Genomic DNA, 14,516 nt, shown 5'->3' with positions numbered 1-14,516 from the left:
TTTGGGGTATTTACACGGTACACCATCGATGCCGACTAACCGATCGATGCCCACTGCAGCCCATCCCTCTCCAACGCCGAATGGTCATGCGGCCCGATTCGATTCTGCCTTGCCCTTCATTGAGCTTTTTCAGGCCCTCGAGCCAGATCCGGTCCCATCTGCATTCTCATCCCCGGCCCTATACCCGTTTGTGCCGTAACCATCATGACCGCCGGCTCCTGTCCCCGCCGTGGGGTTCCTCTTCGCCCGCCCCGTGATATCCCCCCAGGTAGCGCCGAATCTTCTCCCCGTGCTCGCCAAGAGGCCCTCCTCCTCATCCGCCTCGGCCTCCTCATCAAACTCACTGAGGTTCAACCGCGGCGTGCGGAAAAGGCTGGTGATGAATACGACCAGGAACACAGCCAGGAAGGCAAATTGAGCCCAGAAATCGACGGCGCCAAAGACGGGCCAGTTGAGCGTGATACGGTTGAGAAAGGTGGACATGACGGTAGGCGTGCAGACATCCTTGGCGGCCGGTTCGCTGAAGGCTTCGGAGCAGGGGCGGACCATGTCCGGATGCTCCCGGCAGTCTGGTTGTTCGCCTGGGTGTCGCGGGGTGTTCTCGCAAAAAGTTTGCGTGCCGTATATGGCGTACTGCGGGGCCACAAGCATGGCCATGGCGTAGTTGATGGCGAGGATGATGAGAGCCAACAAGACGGTGGCGATCAAGAGGGCCTGAGGGGCAGTGCGGCCCTTCTTGATCTGGAAAATGCGCACCCACAGGAAGCGGATCCCAATCGTGGCAAGGCCCGTGACAGAGCTGCTGAAGAAGAAGAGCACGAGCAGGGCCATAAGGATGTAGTCGACCGGAAAGGCCTTGGCAGACTGAACAAATACCCAATTGACTGGCTGGAAAACATTGATATGGCCAAGGATGTAGCCGCAGTGCTGCTTGCAGATAGAGTTGGCGGCTTTGTCAATGGCGGTGATGAGCATTGAGACCCAAACGATAATGGCCAGCAGAAGCAGAAAGATACCGCCCAGCAGCTTCAGGGGCCGGAAGACGGCTTGGATCTTTGTCCAGGCCCGGAAAAACCCGCTGCGGCCCTCACCGCGGGCTTCAGCGGCCAATCTCTCGCGGCGCACGAGGGTTCTCTCTTCGCGTAACAAGGCGTCCATCTCCCTGCGGTCCTTCTGAGACATGCCTTCGGGGCGACCAGCGTTGCGCATCTCCAGCTGCCTTTGGAGCTCGCGATTGCGTTCTAATGCGGAGGCCGTCGTTGCTGAGAGCTGGGGTGCCGAGATGGACGGGGCGGACTTGATGAAGGACACGGGTAGAAGGGCCAGCCCGGCACCCGTGTATAAGACGTATAGTAGCGTACCAAGGGTGATAAGCAAGCCCACACCGAAGGTGAGGGCCTTTTCCCCGTTGTTCGCTGCTAGCAGGCGCTTGAAATAATCGAGATCCATATGCCTTCCCTTGCTGTACCCGGCTGCCGGCACGAAGAAACCAATGAGAAATAGGATAACGACAAGGAAGACGAAGCCTAGGGTGTACTTCAGGGCTCGCCAGAGGCGTACTCCCTGGCCACCGCGTCCCTCCTCCTCTTCAACCTCATCGTACTCCTCATACCAGAAGTATGTGAAAGGTATGACAATCAAACATAGGAGTGAATCGAGGCTGTAGAGGGTGTAGTACACAATCTTCAGCGTCCGGAGAATGCTGTCGACACGGGCGGGTGTCGCCCAATCCTTCTTGGCGCCGAGATGGGCCGAGGCCGTGGACGAGACGAGCGCTATGTCGACGGGAAGGAGGAAGACGGTAGCGAGTAGTGCGGTAAGGCTGAATATGGTGACGATGCTCACAGCGATGGACCGCTCGTAAGGGGCTTGCCAGGTGAAGGTGGTGATGATGGCGACTCCGAGAGCGAGGGCCACGGCCACAGCGTACGCGACCCAGATGAGACTGGTCTGCAGAAGACCTGCTGACCCCATTTTGTTCCCCCAAATTGGTTATGAGGTTGACTGGCGTTTAACTTTTGAAGATCCACCGCGTTGCGGAGGCGGCCAGCTGTGCAAGATGGGGAGAGTCTGAAGTGAGAGTTTGGGCAGGATCACTTGAAGTAAAACAGTCTATGACGCAATGCTACGGGCAGCGAGCAAGCTCAAGTGGGTCCTGCCCAGTGGGACTCCAGGGACCGTTGGGGTGGGGACCATTGCTGTGCTCCACTGTGCTTGGTGCAGCTGAAACGGGGCGCGGCGCGCTCAGTTGAACGTGGCCCAAGCTTTGCTTTTTGTTTGTTTGTACCCATCAGATCCAATCAATCGCATGCAAGGCACCTGTCAGAGACTCAGAGCTTCTCAATCAGCCCGCAGTCACTTGGGTTGCATCTCAACTACCTACACAAAAACATCAAACATCGACTTGAAATCAAAACAAAGCAGAGATATGCACTCGGCTCCTGGGCCATGCAGTGCTACACGGAGCTGACTCCGGCAACGGCCGTCACGCATTCTCTAACGCTACAGTTCATCCCCGGGCAGGGCACGAACCTCGCAGTCGCAAAGTCTTCGATTCTTCAGATTTTTAGAACAAAGGTCGTCTCGACTGAGCTGGACACTACCGAGACCAATGGACATGGACTTGGAGCACGAAGTGCTACCCGCTACGAGAGCCGGCTGGCCAACGATGACGACGGCCTCGAAGCGTCGTTTCTGGGAGGCGACAGTTTGGCCCTGAGAACGGACCGAGCCAACAGCACCAAGCTCGTACTCGTCGCCGAAACCTCGCTGGCGGGCACAATAACCGGCCTGGCCAGGATAAAACCGCCCAACGCGCGCCATGGATGCGACGCCCTCCTCATCGCCTTCAAGGACGCACGGCTCAGTCTTGTCGAATGGGACGCCGAGCGCTACAGCCTGTCCACCGTGTCGATACACTATTACGAACAAGAGGAGCTCCGGGGAAGCCCCTGGACTGCGCCACTGAGCCATTATGTCAACTTCCTCACAGCCGACCCAGGTAGTAGGTGTGCTGCGCTCAAATTTGGAGCCAGGAACTTGGCAATATTGCCTTTCAAGCAGATCGATGAGGACATTGACATGGGCGACTGGGATGAAGAGCTGGACGGCCCGCGGCCGGCAAATGGCGTGCCGAGCGCCGTCGTCAATGGAGCTAGCAACATAGAAGACACTCCGTATTCACCATCATTTGTCCTCCGACTCTCCAATCTTGACCCAAGCCTGCTCCATCCTGTGCACCTGGCCTTCCTCCATGAGTATCGAGAGCCTACCTTTGGCATTCTCGTCTCAACTGCCAGCGCCTCGAATTCGCTCGGCCGCAAGGACCACTTCATATACATGGTCTTCACGTTAGATCTGCACCAGAAAGCGTCAACCACCATCCTCTCGGTCAGTGGCCTTCCGCAGGATCTCTTCCGGGTCGTGCCCCTTCCTGCTCCAGTCGGTGGCGCCTTGCTTGTAGGTGCGAATGAGTTGATCCACATCGACCAGTCGGGCAAGCCTAACGGCGTGGCCGTCAATCCCATGACGAGGCAATGCACCTCCTTTGGCCTTGTCGACCAGTCGGACCTCAACTTGCGTCTCGAGGGCTGTGTCATTGACATTCTCACCGCCGATCTCGGCGAGCTCCTCGTTATCCTCAGCGATGGCCGGATGGCTTTGGTCACGTTCCGCATCGACGGGCGTACCGTTTCTGGCCTCGAATTGAAGATGGTCCCTGAGGCGGCTGGAGGAGCCATCATACCCGCCCGAGTTTCAACACTCTCAAGGCTGGGTCGAAACATAATGTTTGCTGGCAGTGAGGAAGGTGACTCCCTAGTCTTCGGCTGGACAAAGAGACAAGGTTTAATTGCAAAAAAGGCTCAACGTGTCAGGGGCGGGGGATTGGATACTTATTTTGCGGACGAGGATGTTGAAGAGATCAGCGAAGAGGATGACGACGACTTGTACGAGGAGAAGCCAACGGCTCGTCAACAGCAGCCCATTTCGGCAGTGAGCGGCCTTATAAATGGTGATTTGTGTTTTCGGGTTCACGACCGCCTCCTGAGCATCGCGCCAATTCAAGCGATGACTTACGGCCAGCCGACGTGGCTGCCTGGAAGCGAGGATGAGAGGAATTCTGCCGGCGTTCGCAGTGACTTACAGCTAGTGTGCGCCGTCGGCAGAGACAAGTCAGCCGCCCTGGCGACCATGAACCTGGCGATACAGCCCAGGGTCATTGGCCGGTTTGACTTTCCCGAAGCACGGGGGTTCTGGACGATGTGCGCAAAGAAACCCATTCCAAAGGCGCTGCAAGGCGACAAGGGCGGAAACGCTCTCAGCAAGGATTATGATACTTCGGGCCAATACGACAAGTTCATGATTGTGGGCAAGGTGGATCTGGACGGGTACGAGAAGTCGGACGTCTACGCCCTGACCGCTGCGGGCTTCGAAAGCCTCAGCGGCACCGAGTTTGATCCCGCTGCGGGCATCACCATTGAAGCGGGAACCATGGGCAAAGGCAGCAGGATCGTCCAAATCGTAAAGTCAGAAGTCCGGTGTTACGATGGTGGTATGTTACCTTCCTCTTTTACCACGATGCTGTATTGCCGGCGCTTTTCTGATGTATATGCCACTTAGACCTTGGACTGAGCCAAATCGTGCCCATGCTTGACGAGGATACGGGAGCAGAGCCCAGAGCCGTCAGCGCAAGCATCGCGGACCCGTTCCTTCTCATCATTCGGGACGACTCCAGCGCCTTCATTGCCCAGATCGACAACAGTAACGAGCTGGAAGAACTCAGGAAAGATGATGAGACACTCGCCGCTACCAAGTGGCTGACTGGATGCCTATATGCGGACACCTATGCTGTCTTCGCTGAGGAAGTAACTGAGAAGGGGGCAAACCCCGCACAGAGTATTCTTATGTTCCTTCTTAGCGCTCACGGTGCTCTTTATGTGCGTACCATACGATATCCTTGTCACTCTCTCACTTGGTGCCTAACAAGCCTAGATTTACCGTCTCCCCGACTTATCTAAACCCGTATATGTCGCCGAAGGGCTTTCCTACATACCGCCTGGCCTCTCGGCTGATTATGCAGCGAGAAAAGGAACTGCTAAGGAGACCGTGGCCGAGATATTGGTCGCTGACCTGGGCGACATGACCCACAGCTTCCCGCACCTCATTGTTCGTTAACCTTTGATTCTCTTGCCCGATAGCGACTAATCTGTTCCAGCTACGCCACGCAAACGATGACCTGACTCTCTACCAACCGTTTCGCTATGGAACGGGCACTGGTTTGGGCTTCTCCAAGACACTGTTCTTCCAGAAGCTACCGAACACAGCCTTTGCCAAGAGTCCGGTGGAAGCTGACCAGGATGAAGCTACACACCAACCTCGTGTCCTCTCCATGCGCCGGTGCAACAACATTTCGGGCTACAGCACTGTCTTCCTTCCTGGCGCATCCCCGAGCTTCATCTTGAAATCCGCCAAGTCAATGCCACGAGTGGTTCCGTTGCAAGGGTTAGGCGTGATAGCCATGAGCTCGTTCCACACCGAGGGATGTGAGCATGGCTTCATCTACGCAGACTCTCAACATATCGCCCGTGTGGCTCAGCTGCCTAGCGATTGGAGTTACGCTGAAACCGGTCTTGCTGTGAAGAAGATTCCTATTGGAGATGATATCGCCGCAGTAGCCTACCATCCTCCAACACAGAGCTACGTCGTGGGATGTAACACGCTGGAGCCATTTGAGCTGCCAAAGGACGACGACTATCACAAGGAGTGGGCGCGCGAGAACCTCGGCTTCAAACCCACTGTGGAGCGAGGAATGCTCAAGCTCGTGAGCCCAATGACCTGGACTGTTGTTGATGCTGTCCAGATGGAGCCGTGCGAGCTCGTTCTTTGTGTCGAGACGCTAAATCTAGAAGTCTCCGAGTCCACCAACGAGCGGAAGCAACTGATTGCCGTCGGTACTGCCCTCATCAAGGGGGAGGATCTACCGACAAGAGGTCATGTCTACGTCTATGATATTGCAGACGTCATCCCCGAGCCCGGACGTCCGGAAACGAGTAAAAAGCTGAAGCTCATTGCCAAGGAGGATATTCCCAGAGGAGCCGTCACAGCGCTTTCCGAAATAGGCACGCAAGGCCTCATGCTGGTTGCACAGGGCCAAAAGTGCATGGTCAGAGGTTTAAAAGAGGACGGAACACTCCTTCCAGTGGCTTTCATGGACATGAACTGCTATGTTACCACTGCCAAAGAGCTCCCAGGTACTGGCTTGTGTCTGATGGCAGATGCCTTCAAAGGGGTGTGGTTCACGGGGTACACTGAAGAACCGTACAAGATGATGCTTTTTGGCAAGAGCTCTACCAAGTTGGAGGTGATGAATGCAGATTTCCTTCCAGATGGGAAAGAGCTCTTCATCGTAGCGAGCGATGCGGACGGGCACATTCATATCCTCCAGTTCGATCCCGAGCGTAAGTCTAACCCCTTTTCCCCTTTCCCTCCCCAAGGTTCACGCATAACTAACCTTACCCCTTGACCCATCCAGACCCCAAATCCCTCCACGGCCACCTCCTGCTACACCGAACAACATTCAACACCGGCGCCCACCACCCCACAAAATCCCTCCTCCTCCCAGCCGCGACTGCAGCGGACAAGTACCCAGGGGGTCACCGCTTGAACAACAACCCACCCGCAGATCCCGCAGCCCAACAACAGCGTCCGCACGTCCTCCTGCTAGCCTCCCGCACGGGTGTGCTCGCCGCGCTGAGGCCGCTGCCGGAGTCGGCCTACCGACGGCTGGCGTCGCTGGCGGCGCAGCTGACGACGTCGCTGCCGCACCCGGCCGGGCTAAACCCCAAGGAGTACCGCATGCCGAGCGCCGACTGCCCGTCGGCCGGGGTCGAGGCGGGCATCGGGCGGAGCATCGTCGACGGAGCCGTGCTGGCGCGCTTCGGCGAGCTGGGCATGGCCAAGCGCGGCGAGCTCGCGGGACGGGCCGGGTATGCGGGCCCGGAGGAGGTCAGGGCCGAGTTGGAAGGCGTTGTGGGCTGGGCTGGGATGGAGTATTTCTGATTTGTCAACTAACTAACTAAACCGTTGGCCTGGCACTTGGGGTGGGTTTTCTGGGTTGCAAATGGCTGGCTGGTTGAGGGAAGTGTATTTGGGCTAGGGAGGTGAGGTGGGGCGAGGGCCAACGGGTCTCGTCCGTATCTGTTTCTTTCTACTTTGGTTCCGCTCGGTAGACATTTCTTGCTTTCCGAACGTTCAAATCGGGAGCGTCTCTAGGCTTTTTCATGCTGGGCTTGGGCTGCTGGTCTACAAAAAGGTACGCAACCTTTGAAGATTCCGAATCAGGATCATTCATCTATGATGTTCGTGTCTATTGGCATTCCAGAAGTCATATACTACTACCCTCTTCCGTTTAGAAACACACTATCCATGCATCTATCGGTGAGACAAAGCAAACCCTCAACGCCTGGTGTCTATACAAGTCTCGTAGGTCCGCACTCAATACCCCGCCTCCTTAGCAACCTTCTTCCTCCTCAAACTACCAAAGCGTCTCTTCAGAGTCTGGGCGAGGCTCTCGCCAGCACTACTACGGCTCCGCTGTAGCCCAGAGGAAGCCGAGTCCTCATGTGCATAAGCCTGGGGCAGTAGCTCAGCGCCGCTGCTAGCACTCCGCTGACGGACGTACGTATTGCCGCCTTGCTTTTGCTTTCCGCTGCCGGAAACGGCTCTGGTTGGGGTGAAACGGAGGGGAGTCTGCATCTCGTAGTACACGGTCCCGTTTTGAGGAGAGGCGGATGCGCGTTGCTTGCCGCGGGCCCGCCGCCGTTGGTCGTCGGAGAAGGCGGGCTCGCCTTTGCCTTTGAGGTCATCGTCCCGATAACGCTGCGAGGTGGTGTCAGTTGAGTCGTAAGGTCGAGGCGAATAGGTGTATGTTCGAGCCCGGCTTACCAGTTGCTCCCACCGCTTGTACGGCCCGCCGGGTGCGTCACTCTCTCGCATGAGGTCTGGTCCCTCCTGGTAGTCCATGACACGGCCACCCAGGTCCCTCATACCCGGCGGGACAACCGCGGTCCCCTGCAGCGGAACGTGCTTGATGAGAGAGTCCTTCAAATACTCGAGCGGAGTTGCCTTCAAAGCCTCCAAGTTGGTGTCCATGACGGCTTCTACAGGGGCTAAGGGCTTGTTGTTACGTTCCTTCATGGTAGGGTCAAAGGGGCCCTCATGATGGTATGTTACACCTGGTACGGGTCCTGTAACGTCTAGCGAGTCAATGGGATCGTTAGGCTGCTGGCGCCGGTGATTGTGCAGATGGGGTGCCCGATCGGCGGCCCGATGATCTCGCTTCAGCATTTCCAGGGGCCTGTGGGACATGTCACCGGGATATCGCTCTCTCAGGGAGGCGGATCGGCGGGGGAGCGTGTCTGCTCTGTCTCTTGCCCTGTGCTCTTGGTTAAGCATGTCCGGGGTCCGGCGGGAGCTCTCGTCAGGGTAGCGTTCGGCGAGAGAGCCAGCACGTCGACGGGACCCGGCTTGGTTAACCGCGGTTGCCATTGCGGCTGAGCTAGGCCTAGGGGTACTGAGGCTGTTCGCCCTGAATAGCACAGTGCCCTGGTTCCAGCGCGTCTGCGGAGGGTTTGCGGTATGAACGGATCGCTTGCGATCCAGACCTGATAATGGGGGGTATTTGGAGCGCGGAGAGGGAGGGGGACGGGGCAGAGGCTTGTTGTTTAGACTCGGCTTGCTGTTTACAGTGTTGCTTCGGCTCAGGAGACGAGTGAGGAATGGCTGTTTCTCGTCTGCGTCTGCGTCTTCGGACTGGGAGCGTCGGCTCCTCTGGCTAAGGCGTCGGCGAGGTGGGTTTACAGAATCAGGCGGGGTTGAAGGCAAAGGTTTGAAGCGAGTTGCAAAGACTTGACTCGGCTCCGGGTCATACAGAGGACCAAGGAGGTATTTGGCGGCCTATCGAGTCAACGACGAAGAGAGCGCATCAGCAGAAACCCAACAGAGTAACAGCAACCGGAATACGAATAATGAGAAGAAGAGAGTAATGTCATGGTTCTGCCACTGGCAGAATGTGTAGGAAGGAAACCAAGCTTGGAAGCTTGCGCTGGTGCCATGTCAAGGAGGTGGGCAGCGGTGACGCAACAGTCTGGAACCTTGGACATGATCGCCAGTAACAAGTGAAAATGGCAACATAATACACTAGAAGCAGGCTGTTCGTTGAGAGTGGGCCACGGCTACACTTAGTATAAGCCGCTGTAAACATATAGAATGTCAATTGGAAAATCCATGTGTTCCTCCAGGCTTCCATGGCAAGAACGGAAAGAGTACGAGAAGCCGGCAGTGGAGATGCACACATGGTCGTCATCCACTGCAGCCAGGGTCTGATGCACCATGAATTTGAAGCGATACCGACAGGCTGGGTATGACTAAATACGTTATAAGGAAGAACAAGCTCACCCATTGCTTGTCGTTGGGCAAATCCCAGTCGTCCATTTTATGTAACGTAGGCGGCACAGCAGCAAGTCAGGCTACTTCTTGGGTCCGTAGCGGGGCTCGTGGGGATTCGAATCAGTTATGATCAAGTTTAAGCCTTGACAAGGTGTTTGAGGCGGATGGAGAAAAGACCTTGGTGTTCAGACTCCCTCGAAACTGCTCCCTTAATTGGCAAAGTGGTAGATGGCCAGAGACAGGGTTCGCGGTTTCCAGTTATGACCATGAGATTGAGGCAGGAGACTGAGGTGTCCTTACCTTGTTATGTAGTGTATGAAGACGGCCGTCGCGGACAAGACCATGGCGGGGCAAGCTCGACCTTGTTCGACAGACGACACCGCTTCTCACCCACTTCCTAAGTAATTAATCCGTTTCAGCGAAACCAGGGCCCGGCAATAGAGTATGTGCCGTGATGTACGGTCTGATTTTGCTATGGACGGGAGATAGGTCGCAGTGCCTGCCCTTTCTTTTCGTCCTCGTTATCGTCGACTTCTCCGGGGCGAAGCATGACGAATCGGGTGTGATTGGCCGAGGACATCACCCGCTCAGCTTAGCCCACGGTGTGTCTTTGGGATAAGATCTCATTAATGCAGTAGACTGAACCGTAATGCTCGGCCTGTTGTTAAACGACTTCGCGTGACCTCCGCTCTTCGCTGAATACGTGACTGAAGATAGATGTGCTAGGTAAGGTAAGGTATGGATCTATGTACAATACGAAGTACCTTACAATACCTGACCTGCCAGGCTGCTGTGGGGCGGGATTTCTTCCACATCAAGACTGCATCTTGTAGTCTGCATCGGCCAATTGGCGCCAGTATCTCTTGCATGCTTTCGCAGTGAGCGCCGGTTCCCCGAGCACACCAGCATTTTACGGCCGAGGGGAGCATGGAGCATGAGCCCTTGCATAAGAAAAGAGAAACACGGCAGAACACGGCTTTCTGACGGCCGCGATTGGCTGACCAGTTGAGCGTTTAGGACAGCAATCGATCCGATTTTGGCCCGGGCAGCATCGCAGCGAAACACGGCCAGGCCCTGGCAGGGCTGAGAGGGACCTTGACGGGCATGGCGGGCCAGGAACGCATTCCGAGAAATCGTCATCACGCTGCAAAAAATCCCGTACGATGCCTTTGGTAGATTACTCCTCCGAATCCGATCCCGAATCCGATTCAGCCTCCACATCGGCCCCTGACGCTACCACGGATCCGCGTCCAAGAAAGAAGCCAAGACTAAGCTCATCCCCACCCCAGTCCGGTCTCGGCCCCGATCCCCAACCCGGGCCTGGTCCCGGAACCGGTCCCGACCCAACACCCCACCGTAACCAAGCACCTCTACCACCCCTGCCGGCCTCCTTCTACGACCTCTATGCCTCCACAGTCCGCACCTCGACCCGCGACGATCCCACCCTCCACCAAGGCCGCACCCGCCAGACGCCGCACATCCCAGGCAACTGGCCCAGCCACATCTACATCGAGTGGCATCCTCCTCCTGAGGTTCACACACTGCTCGCGTCCTTGGTATCCTCCCTTCAAAAGCAGCAGCATCATTCCGCGTCCAACCTTGCCAAGGGCAAGTCCGACAGAGGGAAACCAGCTCCCAATCCCGCCACCACCACCAGCGCGGACGGAGACGGAAAAGGGGAGGATGAAGAAGAGGAGGAGCAGAAGGCCGCCGACGACGAGAAAGAAAAAATCACCAGCTTCCTCGTAAGCCCCCTCGGCGCGCCGCAGCCGTTGCACATCAGCCTGTCGCGGCCACTGTCCCTCCCCGGGACAGAGAAGGACGCCTTCCTCCGGGACGTGCAGGCGCGGATCGCAGGCGTTCTTTTCTCCTCCCACTCCCCACCACTAAGCCTATTCTGCAACGGTGTGGTCGAGTGGCACCGCACGCCCGAGAGCGGGCGGTCCTTTCTCGTTCTACGCGTGCGCCCGAGCACGAGTGACAATAGACATAATCCCAACCCAGAGCTGACAGAGCTCCTGCGTCGGTGCAACGCGGTGGCGGCAGCCTACGGACAGCCCGAGCTCTACTCGTGGGCCGCCGAGTCAGGGGATGATGATGACAGGAACGGAGGAGGAGACAGGAAGATCGGCGAGGCGTTCCATGTGTCAATTGCGTGGTCGTTTGCCGAGCCCAGCGAGGAGTTGAGGAGAGTGACCGAGCAAGTATTTGGGGAGAAAGGCGTCAGGGAGAGGATTGAGCAAGTGCAGATCCCCGTTGACGGCGTCAAGGTCAAGATTGGAAACACGGTTACTCATGTACCGCTCCCACAACCAGGGAGGAGGGCGAGCGGAAAGGGTAGCAGGAATCTACTTGGATTGTGAAGGAGAAAAGCATGTATATACCCGTTACCATATCGGTCAATATGGAGAAAAGTTATATACTTGTGTATATGTTATATACGCGCTGCAAACCCAGACAATGATGCCGCTGGATGCCTCGAATTAAAACCCAAGTCCCTTGTAACACCTAAACACCGTTTCTGCGTCCTGCTCTGACGACTGATGACGCGATGCACAACTCAAATCAGGCTTTTCAAAGCTCGTCCAGTATTCGATCGTTGAAACCCCACGATCTTGGGCTCACGGGTAGGCCGATAAAAGATTGCCATAGACGCCGCAACTCGGACGTGACGATGTGCCATCTAGACGGCAAAGTTAGCACGGTTCCCGGCAGAGCGGTTTGCCAAAAGCGGACAACCTACAGAATACTTGGGAGCCGAAACCAGCTGCCAACAATGTATTTGAGAGCCTTGAACACCCTCTCAAGCTCATCATCAAACTCGTCCTTAATGGTTCGGTTCTGGTCCTCTGACGACTCGGTTTCCGCCTCCTCGTCGACAACTTCAGGGGCAACAGCCTCAGCTGGGACCGCGACAGTGACGTAACCCGGCTTCTTTGCCCGATCCGGGATGACATTGATCTTCTCGGCTTCCTTGAGGCGCTGCTCCATCGCCTTGGCCGTCTCATCCTCTTCCACCATCACCCTGAATTTCTGAATGGCGCTTAAGCTGCTGCTCAGCCTCGCGTAAGTGTTGAACAAGGCAACCAGCTCGGTGCGCTTTAGAATCGGGACCTCGGGCTTGTCGTTATTCTCAAACTCAAACAACACCTTGAGGGCCGTCCCGTAGCCAGCTGTCTGGAGCTTGCCCCAGAGACGGCACTTGTCACAGCCAACACAGTCCATCAGGCGGCTAATGTTGCGGAAGCGGTTGCGGAAGTCCTCCTTCAGAGACGGTCCCTCGCCGTTCTTAAACATGAGGCTCTCGTCAAAGATTTGTGGAACACTTGCCGCCTTCTCCGCAACTGCCATGACTTTGGCGCGTGTCACCGCGTCCTGATCAGGGTCGCCCATACAAAAAGTGTAATCTTGTTGCTGGGACAGATAGGGCTTAAGCTTGGCGACAGCGCGCGTGACGAGCGCATAGTTGAAATACAAGTTGCTGATGCGGTCGGGGAATTTGTGCAGGCGAGAAACGTAGCAGCCGACGTTCGGCTGCCACTCCCCAGTCGTCTGGTTGAGAAAATCCCAACACAGGTGGGTCGAGATGCTTGCGTGCATGCCTGAAACGACCCTGTAAAAGACTCGCTTCTCGAGGCACTCGTCTTCGTACTCCAATCCCGTCTTCGCCACGAACGGGGTCAGAGGACTGTGTTGCCGCTCTTGTTCCAGGACTTGCTGCCGGCCGGCAGCCTCGATCACAGCCTTGAAGTCCATCGCCGCCGGACCCCTGGGTGACGTGTCCCGGCCGAGTTTTGCGGAATTGGGGAATGAGCTCCGCTGGAAGCAGTTCTCTCTGTAGATGGCGTCCCAGACCTGCTTGGCCCCGTCGCCAGCATAGCCGGTGAAGCGTTCCGGATTGCGCAACAAGCTCACATAGTCACCCTTGGAGGCCGCACTTTCATCTTCGGGCACGCAGTAATCCCGATCGTCACACTCGTCATCGTATTCGACAACGCAACTTTCACCAACATCTTCCCCTAGGCTACCCTGTAGCGGCCGTAGGGGCAGTGCCTTCTGCACGCTCTTTCCGGGGTGTCTCGCGCGCGGGCCCTCGAGCTTGCCTAGCTCACTGGCTCGCCACACTAGCGGAATGTCCTCCTCGTTGTCGAGCGTCTCGACGGCGCAGGCAATGTTTCCGCACATGCCATTCTCGTCATTCCAAAAGGGGCATTTCTTGTGGAACAAGTTTAGCCGGTAATGCGAGAAGAAGTCGGTTGTCTGTGTCAATTCGTCAAGGGCCGGCTTGACATTGCGGTTCAACCGCTCGAGGGTCGAGTAGGAAGCGCATGCATCACTGACGATGGCTTTTGGTGAGATCTGCCAGAGCGAGCCGTTAGAATGCAATACCGTATGCGAATCTCGACGGCGGCTTGTGCTGCCACTCCTGCTGCCGGGCATCCAGATGACGCAGCACTAGACAGGCCGAGAGAGGAAATAAGGTTTAGTAAAAAAGCGTACCGCGCATGCATCTTGAGAGGACGAGTCTGAGCTTTGACATTGGCCCCGGGGTCCCCAGAGAGCGAAGATGGACAAATAAAAGAGGCGCGCAGCCGACTTCATGTCTGGCGGTCGGTGTGTCCTGTGGTCGTTTGGGGCCGGAACCTAAAGGACAGGAGACTTCGACTCTTGCTTGGCCGGTTATTTTGGTGTACGTGGAGGAATCTCTCAAGCAGGCCGTTTCCGTTTCCTGGGACCCGTCCTGAAACGTCACTCCCAAAGGTGTCGTCCGATGCAAGAGCTGTCACTTAGCCTATCTTATCGGGGCCGGGTGATCGACAATCTAAGCTTGGCGGTTCAGGAAATCGGAGGAGAGGTAGATTGAAGGACAGCGTAGGTTTGCGATGCAAAACCGTTGAAAGGACACAGGGACAAAGAAAAGCGATTGGTTTGATCAAATCCTTTCTTTGCTTCTGTTTGGCCACCTGCTGTCTGACTGAAAGAGGCGAAGTGACGTTGGCCGGGTCCATGGGTTTATCATCGTCTGGAGTCTGGAGGGGCCACCAAGTGGAAATGTGTCCAGAAGGAAA

General features: G+C 56.4%; 5 protein-coding genes across 5 annotated transcripts; 2 read left to right on the top strand and 3 right to left on the bottom strand.

Moving 5' to 3' along the window:
* Positions 1-129: 129 nt before the first annotated feature.
* Positions 130-1,974, bottom strand: N656DRAFT_701054 (uncharacterized protein; the record flags this gene model as incomplete). The annotated part of the gene is made up of 1 exon (XM_064810914.1): positions 130-1,974. One exon carries the CDS (start codon positions 1,972-1,974, stop codon positions 130-132), a length of 1,845 nt encoding a protein of 614 aa, XP_064674307.1.
* Positions 1,975-2,295: 321 nt separating this feature from the next.
* On the top strand, positions 2,296-7,421 carry N656DRAFT_746072 (uncharacterized protein). The gene is made up of 5 exons (XM_064812920.1): positions 2,296-4,552; positions 4,621-4,937; positions 4,993-5,166; positions 5,216-6,458; positions 6,533-7,421. Exons 1-5 carry the CDS (start codon positions 2,449-2,451, stop codon positions 7,057-7,059), a joined length of 4,365 nt encoding a protein of 1,454 aa, XP_064674306.1. The 5' UTR covers positions 2,296-2,448; the 3' UTR covers positions 7,060-7,421.
* On the bottom strand, positions 7,277-9,830 carry N656DRAFT_270504 (uncharacterized protein). The gene is made up of 3 exons (XM_064809068.1): positions 9,457-9,830; positions 7,945-8,955; positions 7,277-7,878 (listed from the first exon to the last, which is right to left on the bottom strand). The coding sequence occupies exons 1-3, from the start codon at positions 9,490-9,492 to the stop codon at positions 7,495-7,497; spliced, it is 1,431 nt and encodes a 476-aa protein (XP_064674305.1). The 5' UTR covers positions 9,493-9,830; the 3' UTR covers positions 7,277-7,494.
* A 458-nt stretch (positions 9,831-10,288) lies between these two features.
* N656DRAFT_775075 (uncharacterized protein) lies at positions 10,289-11,908 on the top strand. Its single transcript, XM_064814389.1, has one exon. It carries the CDS (start codon positions 10,611-10,613, stop codon positions 11,808-11,810), a length of 1,200 nt encoding a protein of 399 aa, XP_064674304.1. The 5' UTR covers positions 10,289-10,610; the 3' UTR covers positions 11,811-11,908.
* A 7-nt stretch (positions 11,909-11,915) lies between these two features.
* N656DRAFT_270581 (endoplasmic oxidoreductin) lies at positions 11,916-14,141 on the bottom strand. The gene is made up of 3 exons (XM_064809070.1): positions 13,957-14,141; positions 12,191-13,806; positions 11,916-12,130 (listed from the first exon to the last, which is right to left on the bottom strand). The coding sequence occupies exons 1-3, from the start codon at positions 14,047-14,049 to the stop codon at positions 12,022-12,024; spliced, it is 1,818 nt and encodes a 605-aa protein (XP_064674303.1). The 5' UTR covers positions 14,050-14,141; the 3' UTR covers positions 11,916-12,021.
* Between the last annotated feature and the right edge of the window lie 375 nt (positions 14,142-14,516).

Source organism: Canariomyces notabilis, assembly GCF_033297395.1.
Source record: "Canariomyces notabilis strain CBS 508.74 unplaced genomic scaffold N656scaffold_2, whole genome shotgun sequence".
Lineage (NCBI taxonomy): Eukaryota > Fungi > Ascomycota > Sordariomycetes > Sordariales > Chaetomiaceae > Canariomyces > Canariomyces notabilis.
The sequence above is the reverse complement of the archived record's forward strand: the minus strand, read 5'-3'. Positions and strand labels throughout refer to the sequence as shown.

Bases quoted from the DNA above. Each gene is read 5' to 3' on its own strand.
- N656DRAFT_270504 (XM_064809068.1), bottom strand. From the start codon at position 9,492: ATGGACGACTGGGATTTGCCCAACGACAAGCAATGG. The intron at 8,956-9,456 runs GTGAGCTTGTTC...TTGACTCGATAG, and splicing joins TGCCCAACGACAAGCAATGG to GCCGCCAAATACCTCCTTGG. The intron at 7,879-7,944 runs GTAAGCCGGGCT...ACCACCTCGCAG, and splicing joins ACAAGCGGTGGGAGCAACTG to CGTTATCGGGACGATGACCT.
- N656DRAFT_270581 (XM_064809070.1), bottom strand. From the start codon at position 14,049: ATGAAGTCGGCTGCGCGCCTCTTTTATTTGTCCATCTTCGCTCTCTGG. The intron at 13,807-13,956 runs GCATGCGCGGTA...TCGCTCTGGCAG, and splicing joins CAGACTCGTCCTCTCAAGAT to ATCTCACCAAAAGCCATCGT. The intron at 12,131-12,190 runs GTAGGTTGTCCG...TTTGCCGTCTAG, and splicing joins TTTCGGCTCCCAAGTATTCT to ATGGCACATCGTCACGTCCG.
- N656DRAFT_746072 (XM_064812920.1), top strand. From the start codon at position 2,449: ATGCAGTGCTACACGGAGCTGACTCCGGCAACGGCCGTCACGCATTCT. The intron at 4,553-4,620 runs GTATGTTACCTT...TATGCCACTTAG, and splicing joins AGTCCGGTGTTACGATGGTG to ACCTTGGACTGAGCCAAATC. The intron at 5,167-5,215 runs GTTCGTTAACCT...AATCTGTTCCAG, and splicing joins ACAGCTTCCCGCACCTCATT to CTACGCCACGCAAACGATGA.
- N656DRAFT_775075 (XM_064814389.1), top strand. From the start codon at position 10,611: ATGCCTTTGGTAGATTACTCCTCCGAATCCGATCCCGAATCCGATTCA.